Source organism: Mirounga leonina, unplaced genomic scaffold, assembly GCF_011800145.1.
Source record: "Mirounga leonina isolate KUSES-001 unplaced genomic scaffold, KU_Mleo_1.0 Mir_180, whole genome shotgun sequence".
In the NCBI taxonomy this organism is placed as follows: domain Eukaryota; kingdom Metazoa; phylum Chordata; class Mammalia; order Carnivora; family Phocidae; genus Mirounga; species Mirounga leonina.
In genome coordinates this window covers 18565200-18578661 of record NW_023270469.1, presented here as the reverse complement: position 1 = coordinate 18578661, position 13462 = coordinate 18565200, and the positions used below count along the sequence as shown (strand labels likewise).

Below are 13462 nucleotides of genomic sequence, written 5' to 3'. Positions count from 1 at the left end.
TGGGTTTCAGCGCTTCAGGTACTAGTCGGCCTTCAAAGTCAGGGCCTCGACACACAAGCTCACTGCCCTGACGCGGATAGATGGGGCTGAAGTCCACCTATGGCGGCAGAAGCTCGGTTACTTGGGAACGCAGTCCATACCGGGCTGATGTCAGGATAGGTGAGGTGCAGCCCATATATGAGGACTGGAGCCAGGGTACCTTAGGCGTTTAACTGAGCGTGGACCCCCTAATCATCGCACTTTTATTTTATCCCCTCTTCCCCCAATACACAATTCAGGCGTCCGGGGACCGTCCCTGTATCCGGAGGGCAGCCGGGCGTCAGGCACAGGGCCCCGAGGGAAGGCAGGAGGACAGCGCAGGAGCAGGTGCTGGGACGAGGCTGAAGAGTGCGCGGCGACCGGCAGAGGGCGAGGGCTGTGGGCCCACCTGCAAGGAGCTGAGTGCGGCCAGGCGCTGCTCCCGCGACACGTCCCCGCGCAGGTCCAAGAGGGCAGAGACGTGATCCTCGCTACGGGGACACCAGAGAGCTGTGTGTCAGCTCCGCCCCGCTCTTCCCGAATCCATCCTCCCCTCCCTCTCCCCCCTCCCCACACCAGAACCACTCTTCGCACCTCACGTCTGGAAATTTTTGTCGCAGGCCTGCCACCTCGAGGCCAAGCAGCATGGGGTCGCGGAGGTTCAGCAGATCCCGCAGAGCGAGGAGCACTGGCGCGCACTGAACACTCTCCTCCAGGCCCTGAGCACCGCGGGGTAGGTCTCGCGTTCGCCCTCGACCTCCACCCAACCACTGATATTCCCGCTCATCTGCTCGCCTAATGAACTCTCACCAAGCCAAGGAAAAGTTCCCGAAGCTGGGCCGCGTCTTGCTGCAGGCGCTCGGCCACCTGGGTCCTCTCGTCGGCTCCTCGGCACACCAGGCGGCCCTGCATCAGCGCACGCAGGTATTGCAGTACTACCGTACGTTCCGCCTCGGCCAGGAGCAGCTGCGGAGAGCGCAGTGGGTTCAGCATGCCTTTCCCATGGGGCGTCCCTACTCCCCAGCCTTTCCCTTAAACGCACCTGGGCCGCAGGATTCCTCACGCGCCTAAAATCCTGGCAGAAGCGCGCCGTCCGCTCGCACACATCGTCCAGCAGCTCTGGGCTCGACAGCCACCGGCGTGAGGGCAGAGCCGCGAACAGGGGCTGGGGGTTGGGGCAGAAATGGGGTTGAAGGAACGATCCAGAACTAGCATTCCCCTTGCAGAGACGCACACCCATATATGCTATATCTCCTCCCCCTCACCCCAATCCCTACTTGAAGCCTTACCTGGAGCTCCGCCAGCAGCGCCTCCAACACCAGGCGGCATATCCTCCTCTGCAACTCGTCCAGCGCTGTCTCCACCAGAGCCAAAGCTCCTGAAGCCGCCCCGTCGGGCTGCAGGACCGACACGGAGGAGCTGGACGGACCAAAAGTTAAGGCTTCAGGACCAAGGCCAAGGCCCTCGCGGTCGTCGGTTGTCTAGCCACTCTGACGCCACCTAGTGGTGCAAGTGTGTGGCGGGAGGGGGCAAGAATGGCGGCTCTCTGCACTTCTGTAGATCTGGGGCTTGGACTGAGGATGGGAGTGGTGGGCTCAGACAGCTAGAAGGAACCCAACCAGACCTGCCTCTAGTTCGCAGTGTGACTTCGAGCAAATCATGTCTTTTGGTTTCTGTTTGGGTAAGGGAAGAGTTTAATCCCAGCCAGGAGGGATTCAAACACATTAACTTGTTTGTTCTCTCTGCCCCCACCCCAAAGAACATAAGACCCAAGAGGAAGGGGATTTTTTTCTGTTTTGTTCACAACTGTAACCTCAGACATTACGTGGCACAGAGTAGGGCCTTGATAAGTATGTGTTGGATAAATGAATGAATGAATAATTGGTACTGTCAGGCAAGCACTGATAGGTACTTCACACCTGTTATATGATTCTCAGAATGTACCATTATTACCAACACATAATACTGATAAGAAAAACGAGATTCAGAAAGATTAGGTAACTCATCCAAGGTCACACAGTTAGCAATTAGTAGAACTAGGATTGGACTCTCAGAGCCATGTGAGTCTAAAATTTCTGATGACCTAGTGTGGACTGGGTCCATACCTAATTGGGGTTCAGTCAGGGGTTCTGTGGGGGAGGCTTCTGGTACCTGAGTGCTGACTGGTGGTTGAGGGTGGCCAGTAGGTAGGGCACATAATGAGGAGCCATTGCTTCCCCCCTGGCGTGGTCTCGGGAGAATCGGATCAGAGCATCACTAAAGCTGCAAAGGGCAGAGGTAGTTCCTGTACCTGTCACTCTGGCGCCCCCACAACTTGAGTCCCTGGTACTCCAGCCCCACCTCCAAGAAACCCAAGACCCTGTTTTGAAGAAGCCCTTTCCCCCTGGTGTGCCTTATTCACTCAGAGCCCCCTTGGGCTGCCCCAGGAGCAGGGCTAGGGGCTGGACGTGGGTCAGTGCCTTGGCAGACCTCCTCAGGAACGTGCCCAGTTCCGAGAGCGCCATGCCCTGCACCCGCTGCTGCAGTGACTCGCTGACCAGGCTGCTCACGCGAATGTTCTCTTCCAGGATCTGCAGGCAGCAACGGGTGGCCATCAGCAGAGTCCTAGTCCTTTTCTCCTCCCCTTTCCCTCTGGGGGCTTCCCACCCACCTGCAGCACTATGGCCGGCATAGGTGAGTGGTAGAAGCCAGAAGAGTCTGTGCCAGGTTCCTGCTCTCGATTCCACTCAGCTACCTCCCCATCCAGTGCCTTCTGCAGCCACTGGGCCACATTTGCCTGGAGGAAGGGGCAAAGGGGGGCAGGATGTAGCAGAGCACTGATATTGCTAGAGACAGGTCGACATGCGACTCTGCAGATACAGGCCCACAGCTGGTGGCAGAGCTTCTCTGTACCTGGGCCCCAACTACTCACCTGGATTTGGGCCACAAATGTTGCCTCCAGCTGTTCAATGTTCTCCGGGGTCAAGAGGGGCTCCAGCTGAGACACGTCAGCCTCAGGCCCCAACTCTAGGCTCCCCATCATTTCTGGCCTGCAGATGGGTAGCCCAGTGTCACTCTGAGCCCCCAGCCTCTGATCCACCCACTTCCCGATGCCCCAAGGGTACTGACCCCAGGTACACATGCAGTGCCCAGTGCAGCAGGGTGAAGGCATCAGCAGCTCCTAGCTCAGGCCCTCCCAGGAGCTGCTGCAGGCAGCGGCGCAGTCCACTGTGCAGGGTGTGGGCCCACAGCTGGACCACCTTGTAGTGCGGTGGGCAGCAGGGTGCTACTAGTGCTTCAGCTATGGCCAGCTCGGCCGGTAAAGCCACCCGCAGAGCCTCCAGCCACCCTGCCAGGGCCCCCGGCTCAGGCAGGAGAGGTGTCCCAAAGTGGGTCCTGTCCAGGCCCTCCTGTAATGCCTGCAGACAGCGCTGCCGCCAGCCCCTGGGGGCCAGCTCCAGGGAGGCTGTGTACCCAGCATCCACCTCCGCCACACGCACGGCAGCCACCAGCTGGGCTGGGTCCTCCCGCGCCAGCCGCCCTGCGGCCCCTGCAGCCGCCTCCACCGCCTGGCCCAGAGCCTCAGCCAGGGGGCCCAGCCCCTCGAAGACTGCCAACTCCAGGCCCCCCAGAGGTGCCCACGTCTCCTCTTGCAGCTGCTCCAGCTCCCGAAGGCACACATAGGCCTCCAAGAGCTGCCTGGCATCAATCAGGCTCCGCGCGTGGGCCACTGCGGCTGGCACTAAACAGGGAGGAGAGGAAACAGCCCTGAGTCTCAAACCTCCCCCCATACAACGGGTGCAGCGGTGGGTGCTGAGGCCCTAGGGCTGCAGTGAGGTGTCAAGTGTTCAGTAACGAGTACAGCAGAGCACTGACTAATCTGAAAGGACCCAGGGAAGGGCCTAGAGACCCGGCGGGCCAGGTGTAAATTTTTGAGCTGATGGAACAAGAGGAAGCCAGGGATCCTGGAGGCAAGGCAGTGTGGAATTCGCGGGGCCATGCTAGTGGCTATTTAATACTTCAATAAGTTAGCAACCAGGGCGGTCAGAGCCACTTGGCTGAGTCTCAGTCCTGATCCACACAACTCATACTTGAGAATCCCAGAATGAGCCAATTTGTATCCTGCTTCAGACGCCATTCGAAGCCTGAATTACTCTGGAAGGTCCCTGGTGTGTCCCTCCATGCAATCTCCCACGAGTGCCCCAGCCCCTCGGTCAGTGATGGGTGTTTATTGAATAACGGTTGGGGGGCTGAGGCCCAGGGCCCCCGCACACTCACCTGCCCAGAGCCGGGGCAGCAGCTGAGACAGGACCTGCAGCTGCTTGTGCTGCACCACCTGCTCCCGCAGTGGCCTGAGGGTCTGCGTGGCCTCTGCCGCACCCTGAAGCAACCCGTGGGCCTGGCCCAGGGCCTCACGGGCGCCCCGCACAGCCTCAGAAGCCTGGGCCAGCTGCCACACACCTGTCTTCACGCCCTCCAGGTAGGACTGCACCACCGACTGTGGGAGGGAGGTAGCCAGTGAGGCCTGGCCAGTCCTACAGCCTGTCCCCAGCACTCCTTTCCCCTGACTGTTGCCCACCTTGATGCGCGCTTCCAGCGAACAGGTACGCTGAACCTCACGGCTGCGGTACTGGCCCAGTCTGGCCAGCTGCTCCGGCCGGTAGAAGATCCCCGAGGCCCATTTGAGTGCTGCTCCTCGGGCCAGCCGCTCCGCCCTCTCCTGCTCTGGCCACTCAGGCCCTGGGCAGGAAGAGCCTGGGCAGCCTCGTCAGTTGGGCAGGGCCTACAGGAAGTGGCCCGAACCTGCTCCCCTTCCTACTTCTCAGCCTGTCCCCTAGGGCAGTCCGATCCATTCCTCTTGCTGCCCTATAGAGCTCCGGCCAGCCCTGGCAAGGAGGATCCAACCCCACCATTCCCATCTTTCTTGCCACCATCCCTCCCTCAGCCCACCCAGAGGGCTCATACCAGGGGGAAGTGAGGGCTGCATTTCGTCCTTGGTTGCTGAGTCCATGGCAGTCCCTCGAGGAGCTGGAGATGAGGTAGGAGTGGGGGTGCTCCTGTGAGCAGTAGCCTCAGGCTAGGCCCCTCTGAGAAGGAGGAGGGGGGTTCTTGTCCAGCCCCCTCAGGAAATGATGGGGAGACTGGGTTTCTCAGTTTTGCCCCTGCAGACACTAAGTGAGGCAGGGTAGGCACAGACCTCTGCTGGCCCCAGCTCCTGCTCCGAATTGCAGAGGACAGTTTGGTACAGAACTCACCAGGCTTGACCAAGCATCCAGTTCTTTCTCCTTTGAAAATAGTCTTGGCCTTGAGGATGGCCCTCTCCCCCAGTCTTCTGGGCAGAGCTGGGTATTCTCTTCACTGGCTCACGAGGCCTGGGTGGTTCCAGCCCACACCTCAGCATGTAGCAGAATTCTTCTCCCCAAGGAAGCCTCTGTACCACCTCCCGGCCCAGGAGCACCCTCCTCCATCCAAGGCCAAATGCCCAGAAAGGAAGGAAGCTGAGTCTCTGGCCTTTTATTCCCAACAGGAAAGTGCATCTGCAATGTGGGATGGGGTGGGGAGGGCTGGGCGCAGCTTCCTTGGGGGGAGGGGGTGTACTCCCTGTAATCCCTGAGTCCTGCCCAGCCCATCCAGGACCTCTTCGTGCTCAGGACACAGGCGTGAACTAGACGGCCCCAACTTGGGATGGAGAACGGTGTGCAAATATGGGTGTAGACAACATCACAGTAGGAAAACTGTGTTGATGGCTCCTCAGAGGAGGGTAATGAACCTCTGCAGAGAAGTGAGAGGCCACAGGTATTGTGAGGAAGGTGTGTGGTGGGTGATGGTGAGAGAGGGGTAGAAGGGCTAGGAAAGCTGTGTTTGTCTTGAGAGGTAAGGGGGCCATGGAGAGGACCACCGGGTAGTAATAATATAGTGGACGCTGGTTACCACCCAAATCCACCCTTCAGGACAACACCACTTGTTCCCCTAGCTGTCAGGAGTGTAGGTTGCTGAGGTGTCACAGCTGAGTCTCTCCCTCACAGTTAGGGCACAAAGGCCTGGTAAACTTGCCTGAACATGGACCACCTTGGAAGGCCCACCCCAGTTTCAGTGGATGGTCTGAGGCCTCTATTATAACTGCATCACAGTTTAATTCCCCCTTCTGCCCAATTTTGCATGTCTTACTCCCTTACAAGGATGGATCCTCATTAAACTTCCCTGCAGGCAGATCCCTGTCTCAAAGTCGGCCTCCCAGAGATCTTGACCTAAAATAAATTATAATAAATAATGATGGTATCAAACATAACAACGTGGTACTAGCCAACACATAATCCTTCCTACCTTCCAGGAACTGCTCTAAGTCCTTTACATATATGTACACCTAGGTAAGCATGTTTGCCTTGGTGGGAAAATTGTTATGACTCCCTGGTCTCTGAGCACTGCAGTGTTGAGACAAGAGAAAGATGAGGCTGGGATCAGGGAAGGGGAATGGGAATGGAGACAAGTGGGCAAGCTCGATGTAGTTAGTGCTTGCTGTTTGACAGGAAGTGAGGGACAGGAATAGGGTCAGTAAACCCAAGACACTGGGACAGCTTCTAGGAGCAGGTTTGGGGAAACACATTGGGTTCATCAGGCAGCGTGGTCTCCTCTTCTGAAATGGGGACAGGTTGGCCAGCCAGGAAGGTTCTGGTGGCTCTCCCCTCTCTACTGCCGGGGCTGCCCACCGACTTCCTCCACCTCTCCCTGCACCCTGCCCTGTCTCCCGGGATCCACGGATTGTTTTCGTCCTCTTCGGCGGTTGGACATTTGCTGATGGTCCCCGAAGTTTTGCTGCCGTGTCCGCAGAGAGGAATTGCGCCGGGTTCCCTGGGAGGGCGCGGAGCGGAAGCGGAAACAGCGACGCTGGCGCCGGCGGCCGGGTGGCCAGGAACGGAAGCGGAAGTGGCGGCGGCGCCGGCCTGGCCTGGCCTGGCTGAGGGGAGGCGGCGGGCAGGAGCGATGGCGGAGGCCGGGCCACAGGCGCCGCCGCCCCCGGGCACCCCAAGCCGGCACGAGAAGAGCTTGGGACTTCTCACCACCAAGTTCGTGTCGCTTCTGCAGGAGGCCAAGGACGGCGTGCTTGACCTCAAGCTGGTGCGGCCTGGGCTAAGAGGCGACCGGGAGGATGGTGGACCAGGCAGGCCTGGGCCGGTAGTGGGAACCCCTGGGGCCGTCCAGCTGGGCCCTCAGGGAGCAAGCCGCCATCGGTGTGCTTTCTCACAGGAGGGAGGCCGGGAACTGTTTCATTCATTCGGCCGAGGCCATTGGGCGTCAGCTATGTGCTAGGCTCTGGGCTGCAGGTGCTGGTCCTCGTGGCCCTCCTCGGCTGGTGTGGGAAGGCATCAGAACATCAGTTCAGACTGTGCCAGTCCTCTTCCTGCCCCGCGGTCCTGATCTATGGCGCCTGGGAGGAGGGCTGGGACTCAGGCCACCCCTTTTTCAGATCACTTCCAGACCAGATTTCAAGGTAGCTGGGGGGACACCTGAGAGTGGGGCTGAGTATCCTGTGCTCTGTTCTGTCTGCCAGGCAGCTGACACCCTTGCTGTGCGTCAGAAGCGGCGGATTTACGACATTACCAACGTGCTGGAAGGTATCGGGCTGATCGAGAAAAAATCCAAGAATAGCATCCAGTGGAAGTGAGTGGGGGCACCTGGGAGGGCAGTGGCATCTCTTACCCAGAAGTGTCAGGGGCGTGGGGAGGAGGACACAGGAGAGAGCAGGGGCCATGGGACCCAGAGTTCCTGGTAGCTCCTCTCAGCCTCCCTCCCTGGGCACAGGGGTGTGGGGCCTGGCTGCAATACCCGGGAGATTGCGGACAAGCTGATTGAGCTCAAGGCTGAGATCGAGTTGCTGCAGCAGCGGGAGCAAGAACTGGACAAGCACAAGGTGTGGGTGCAGCAGAGCATCCGGAATGTCACAGAGGACGTGCAGAACAGCTGATATCCTCCTGGCGGTCCCTGCTCCCGGGGAGTGGGCGAGAGGGGCCCTCTAGTCCAGCTGGGTTTGCTCTGTGGTACCCTAGACACTATCCTGCTCGGGAGGATGATCCTGCAGCTCCTGGCCAGGTCCCTGCCTTGGCCTCCCTCCTTAGACTCAAAGCCCCTTCCCCAACCATTCTTGGCCTGTGATCCTTCTCCATGTAGACCCCAGGCCCCAGGATTTTCTCTGAGAGCTTGTACGTCAGATCTCTGCTAAAGAGCTGGGTTTTCTTTGTGGTCTGCCATCTGTCACCATAGGCAGGGCATCAGCCGTTCTCCTTAACCCCCACACCTTGGCCTACGTGACTCATGAGGACATCTGCAGATGCTTTGCTGGTGAGCAGAGCCTGGGTAGGGGGCAGTGGGGGTGGGGCTAGACTGAGCCACAGCCCTGAGCAGTGGGCTCAGTGCCCAAGGAGAGTTTTGTCTCTTAAGAGGGTTCCTTTGGCTTGCCCAAAGAGGAACCAGGCAGGGTAAGTCCTGGGTTTGAGGGTCATTGGGACCCCATGGAGGCAAATCATACTGAAAGGGTACAAGAATTCTGGGCTGGGTCCCTGGGTCAGTCCCCATCTGCAGTGTTTCCTGGGTTTGGCTTCTCAGGCATGACAGAGGCATAAGGGGGATAGAGCATGTGTGTACGCTCTTGCATGCTTGTATCCAGAGAACGATGGTGCTCACTTGCAACCTGTAGTTAGTTGCGTTATAGATACAGGAACTGTTCCTTCTCCGTTTTGCATTCTCTAGACTGGTTTGGGGAAGGAAAATTGGCCTTGGCCTGAACATCTACTCCTAGGGAGCAACCCCATCAATCAAGAAGTGAGATTGCCCAGCAATCCCTCAGTCCACATGTTTGAACCCAGATTTTCTGGTTACTGACCCTTGGGCTCTTGGGAGGAGAAAAGCTTTAGTTTTCTGCCCCAGCCAGTGGGGGGTTGGGTGAGGTTTACTGTCCTAAGACACCATGATTTCCTTCCTTGCTCAAAGGGATAGGCATCCCCATTCTCAGATTAGATTGAGCCCATGGGCCCTGACCCATCCTTGTCATTTTAGGAGATACCCTTCTGGCCATCCGGGCCCCGTCGGGCACCAGCCTCGAGGTGCCCATCCCAGAGGTGGGTGCTCAGCCCAGGCAGGCGGAGTTGATTGCGGGCGGGTGCTGGCTGTGGAGCCCGATAAGTCCCGGGTGGGGCAGGTAGGGGGAGGCCTGGGTTTGGGGGTTATCTAGAAGAACGGGCAGCCTAGGGTGGGAGAGGACACTGCAGCCCTGGCCCAGGGTCAGGCAGGAGCCAAGGCTGCTTCTAATTCCACCTGTCCCCCATCCCCCACCTCCAGGGCCTCAATGGACAGAAGAAGTACCAGATTCACCTGAAGAGTGTGAGTGGCCCCATCGAGGTGCTGCTGGTGAACAAGGAGGCGTGGAGCTCCCCGCCTGTGGCAGTGCCTGTGCCGCCACCGGAAGATCTGCTCCAGAGCCCTCCTGCCGTCTCTACCCCTCCGCCTCTGCCCAAGCCTACCCTGGCCCAGCCCCAGGACGCCTCACGCCCAAGCAGTCCCCAGCTGACCACCCCCGCCCCTGTCCCTGGCATCACCGAAGCCCAGGGGGTGCCCGGTCCAGCAGCTGAGATCACAGGTGAGGTGTAACAGGCAGCTGGTGATGGGGTGACTTCTGGGGCCCAAAAGGCAGCACCTCTGTACTCAGTGTTGGAAGAGACCTTGTGGGGGTTGTCCTTTTCCTGGTCTCCAGTGGCCTCCCCTTGCTATGGTCGTGAATGAGCCCTTTTTAACAGGGAAGCTCTGAATGTATGAAGGGGTATTAGTGGGGATGGTTTTCGCCGGGTCCACCTGTGTCTCTCTTCCTCTGGCAGCCCCTCTTGAAGCCTGGCACAGCAGCCATGTCATCCTGGAGTCTCCCTCCTGCAGGCCTCATGCCTCTGTTCAGGGGCTCGTTTCTAGGTTCCCTCTGCGTGGGGGACTGGCAGTGCCTCTCTCTCCTTGGGAACTGGGGCTCTTGTCATCCCGACTGTGGCTTCTAGCACAAAGCTTCGGTATCCTCCTTCCTGCTCCCAAGTGACTGGGTTTGGGGGATCTGGTTGCAGTGAGCGGTGGCCCTGGACCGGACAGCAAGGACGGTGGGGAGCTCAGCTCCCTGCCCCCAGGCCTGGCAGCCCTGGACACCCGGCCGCTGCAGTCCTCCGCCCTGCTGGACGGCAGTAGCGGCCCATCCGGACCCAACCCTTCTACCTCCTTTGAGCCCATCAAGGCAGACCCCACAGGAGGTGAGTGCGTGGCCCCTGAGAGACAGGCAGAACCCAGCCGCAGCCACTGCTAGGGCAGAAACACCTGGAGCTGGAAGCCAGCTCGCCTGTCTCCTCGGCCAGAGCTGGCCAGCCCGCCCCCCGGCCCCCAGCAGCCCTTGCCTTGACCCCAGAGCTCTGCCAGCCTGAGTGAGGAGCCTGGCTGCCAGCTCAGCACTGGTGCCCCTTTGCTCCCCTTCCCGAGCTACCCACAACTCCTGGGCCCCTCTCAAGCCTTGCCTGCCCCCCCTTGCACTCAGGGATCAGGAAGACATAACTGCCATCCTGGGGAGGGGGCTGTGGTAAAGGCCCTCGGGCTCCAAAGGTGGGGGCAGTGCCTTCCCAGGGGAGGTGACATCATCTGCCTGGAGTCTTCTTCCCAACCTGTGATTTGGGTGTTTGCGTCTTCCAGGACTCGTTCTCCTTGGCCCACAAGCACTGCTCAGTCTCTTCTCACCAAGTGACCCTTTGTCCTCTGTGTTCCCTCTCTCACGTTCACTGTGTCGTTTCTGTTTGGGCTCCTTGGGCAGGTCATCTCTGTTCCATTCCGTGTCTTGGTCTCCTCGTCCCCCTCCAGCATCCAGGACCCTTGTACCCCCACCCCCGGGACGCTGCTGCTGCTCTGGAGACATTGCCTCGCCCTGACTGCTGCCTCCAGCAGGTTTCTGGGAGATTCGCTCTGGTGCTCTCTTGCTCCATGGTGTTGCTTTCTAGCTCCTTTGGCATTTATGATGCCAACTTTGGCTCTTCTCTCACCGGCTTCTTCTGTTCTCTCCCTTGCATGCCTTTATAAACACTGTGCTTCGCAGGTCTCTGTTGCACACCTGTGGAGGGCACCCATTCGGGGTAGATGAATCCCTAGCCTCTGGCTTGCCTAGGTCTTTGTCTGAACTCCACACCTGTGTCCGTGTGCTTTCCTCTGCACATCTGATGGGCACTTCATTCCTGTGTCATTAACCGAAGCTTGCTTTTCTATCTCTGTGTGTACCCTCCTATTGGCCCTGGTCCCTCAGGCCTGACACCCGCATGTCTCTCCACTTCCATCTCCTCGCTTCTCCTGCTCTCCACCTGGCAGTAATTAACTGAGTTTTGTCTCAGACATGTCCCATCACTGGCTTCATGTATCCTCAACACTCAGGGTCACTGCTGGCTACCTCTACCCTAAATTCTTCAGCATCCTCCTCTTTACCCTGACTGATAGGGATCTGTCTGCAACACAGGTTGAGTGTGGCATTTCTGTGTTTGCAAAGTACCTTTAACGCTTCTTAAGGCCTGCTGGATGAAACCACAGGCCCTTCACCTGGTATATGAGATCCTCGTGCGCCAGCACTCCTCTCCCAATTTCATTTTCCTCTGCTTCCCATGTGCCTCCTCCCAGTCAGACGTTTGTAGCAGACTTGTCACCCCATAGCACCGCCCCTATTAAGTGTCTGCCTCCTCCTCTGCCAAGTGCCCTGGTCCAGGGTGTGGCCTTTGAGCCTGGCATTGAGCAGGTGCTCAACGAGGGCAGGTGTGAGTGGGCATCTGCCATCAGACAGGGCATACCTACTGAGCCCATCAAGGGAAGGGTCTGCTGCCCTCTAACTTCTGAGTTAGAAGGGCTGTATCAGTCATCTTCGATGGGCCTTTCGTACCCTGGGGTCAGCACTAAGGAACTCACATCTAGCAGGGGAGACTGACAATGCCAGCTTGGCCTCGGGCAGGGCCTCCATCTCCTCAGCTATGTGGAGCCCCAAGACAGGTGGTATAACATCTGAGGAAGGTGGAGGCTAGAGTGGGACCAGACTGGATCTCTGTGCCCTTGAGTATGGCTTTCTTGTCTTTCAGTTCTGGAACTCCCCAGAGAGCTGTCAGAAATCTTTGATCCCACACGAGGTAGGTCTGCATTCTTCCATGGGGTAAGGGCATAGCTCATTGGGTCTTACAGTTGTTTTCTCGCACTTCTGAGGACCTATGATTGTGCTTGGTACCTGGGCAAAGAGTAAAGTTCCTGATGGGTAGCTAGGGGGGTCCCCTTCATGGGCTTTGGTGGGTGGAGAGCCAGGAGCCAAATGTAACTGAGCTCTCCCTCCCTCCCCAGAATGCATGAGCTCAGAGCTGCTGGAGGAGCTGATGTCCTCAGAAGGTGGGTAGCCCAGGAAGGTGGGGGTGGGCAAGGGGGTTGGGCAACTGCTGGGGGGGCGGCCTTGGCCCAGAGCCTCAGCCTGGTGCTCTCTGCAGTGTTTGCCCCCCTCCTCCGCCTTTCTCCACCCCCTGGAGACCACGATTACATCTACAACCTGGACGAGAGTGAAGGTGTCTGTGACCTCTTCGATGTGCCTGTTCTCAACCTCTGACTGACAGGGACATTCCCTGTGTGGCTGGGACACAGACTGTGTGACCTGGGGGCTGCCTGAGGACCTCCCCCACTCTACCCCTACACAGCTTGAGAGCCACAGACTCCTGGCTTCCCCAGCCTTCCCTCACTGCAGTTCTGACCACGACTCCCACTCCTGCACGAGCACCTGTACCGTGCTAGGAAAGCAGGGGAAAGGGGCTCAGACCCCTTCACCATAGAGCCAGAGTGTTTGCCTCTCCTTTTCTGGGGCTTTCCCCCACCTCATGCCCTCTCAGAGCCCAGGCTCGGCTGCCACTCAGTGGCACAGAACTGAAGACCTGCCATCATCTGCATAGGGCAGCTTGTCCAGCCCCACTGCCCTGTTGCAGCCAATGCCTCCCACTCTGAGGAGGGAAGCCTAGGGTGGAGCCAGACGCTTGCCAGCACCACCCCTAGCCTCCTTCACTTCTCCCCACCCCTGACCCTGCAGCTCCCCCTGGGCCTCTCCCCTGTACCCCCCATCTGCTGGGCCCTTAGCCCAGAGTACCTATAGGTGGGGTGGGGGGTGGGGTGGGGGGCTGCTAACAGGAAGGAACAGAGAGGTCTTTAGCTAGAAATCTGGACGGGTGAGCCCCTGAGGATTGGCCCAATCTCCTGCTGCCCTGTAGCCCCCCCCCCCCTTGTTTATTCATTTGCCCTCATTTAGAGCCATTTGCAGAGATTTAGAAAGATTTGCAGTAACGAACGGATTCCTATATAAAGATTATTTTTATACTTTTTGCAGCAAAAGGAAATTGTAATATTTGTACAGTATCCAAGTGAATAAAGACCATGCCTAAGGCTATCTCTGATC

General features: G+C 58.5%; 2 protein-coding genes across 5 annotated transcripts; one reads left to right on the top strand and one right to left on the bottom strand.

The window, feature by feature from the left end:
• Positions 1-203: 203 nt before the first annotated feature.
• Positions 204-5494, bottom strand: EXOC3L1 (exocyst complex component 3 like 1). 3 transcript variants are annotated; one of them, XM_035025006.1, is made up of 14 exons: positions 5253-5494; positions 4963-5084; positions 4577-4752; positions 4276-4495; positions 3127-3739; positions 2930-3047; positions 2669-2794; positions 2488-2588; positions 2170-2280; positions 1308-1437; positions 1061-1183; positions 829-984; positions 613-737; positions 204-509 (listed from the first exon to the last, which is right to left on the bottom strand). In XM_035025006.1, exons 2-14 carry the CDS (start codon positions 5006-5008, stop codon positions 320-322), a joined length of 2235 nt encoding a protein of 744 aa, XP_034880897.1. In that variant the 5' UTR covers positions 5009-5084; positions 5253-5494; the 3' UTR covers positions 204-319. The 3 variants fall into 3 exon arrangements, with proteins under 3 accessions (XP_034880897.1, XP_034880896.1, XP_034880898.1); XM_035025005.1 differs by having other exon boundaries at positions 4963-5025; XM_035025007.1 differs by having other exon boundaries at positions 4577-4737; positions 4963-5025.
• An 84-nt stretch (positions 5495-5578) lies between these two features.
• E2F4 (E2F transcription factor 4) lies at positions 5579-13453 on the top strand. Of its 2 annotated transcripts, XM_035025008.1 has the most exons (10): positions 5582-7113; positions 7547-7656; positions 7798-7959; positions 8291-8334; positions 9049-9110; positions 9331-9628; positions 10095-10274; positions 12120-12167; positions 12373-12417; positions 12513-13453. In XM_035025008.1, exons 1-10 carry the CDS (start codon positions 6637-6639, stop codon positions 12626-12628), a joined length of 1542 nt encoding a protein of 513 aa, XP_034880899.1. In that variant the 5' UTR covers positions 5582-6636; the 3' UTR covers positions 12629-13453. The 2 variants fall into 2 exon arrangements, with proteins under 2 accessions (XP_034880900.1, XP_034880899.1); XM_035025009.1 differs by lacking the exon at positions 10095-10274 and having other exon boundaries at positions 5579-7113.
• Positions 13454-13462: the final 9 nt, after the last annotated feature.

Excerpts from the sequence above, each read along its gene's own strand:
- EXOC3L1 (XM_035025006.1), bottom strand. The coding sequence starts at position 5,008 with ATGGACTCAGCAACCAAGGACGAAATGCAGCCCTCACTTCCCCCTG. Across the intron at positions 2,281-2,487 it reads CTGGGCACGTTCCTGAGGAG|CTTTAGTGATGCTCTGATCC; the intron begins GTCTGCCAAGGC and ends TGCCCTTTGCAG. Across the intron at positions 985-1,060 it reads TGAGGAATCCTGCGGCCCAG|CTGCTCCTGGCCGAGGCGGA; the intron begins GTGCGTTTAAGG and ends CGCTCTCCGCAG.
- E2F4 (XM_035025008.1), top strand. The coding sequence starts at position 6,637 with ATGGGGACAGGTTGGCCAGCCAGGAAGGTTCTGGTGGCTCTCCCCTCT. Across the intron at positions 9,111-9,330 it reads TCGAGGTGCCCATCCCAGAG|GGCCTCAATGGACAGAAGAA; the intron begins GTGGGTGCTCAG and ends CCCCACCTCCAG. Across the intron at positions 12,168-12,372 it reads AATCTTTGATCCCACACGAG|AATGCATGAGCTCAGAGCTG; the intron begins GTAGGTCTGCAT and ends CTCCCTCCCCAG.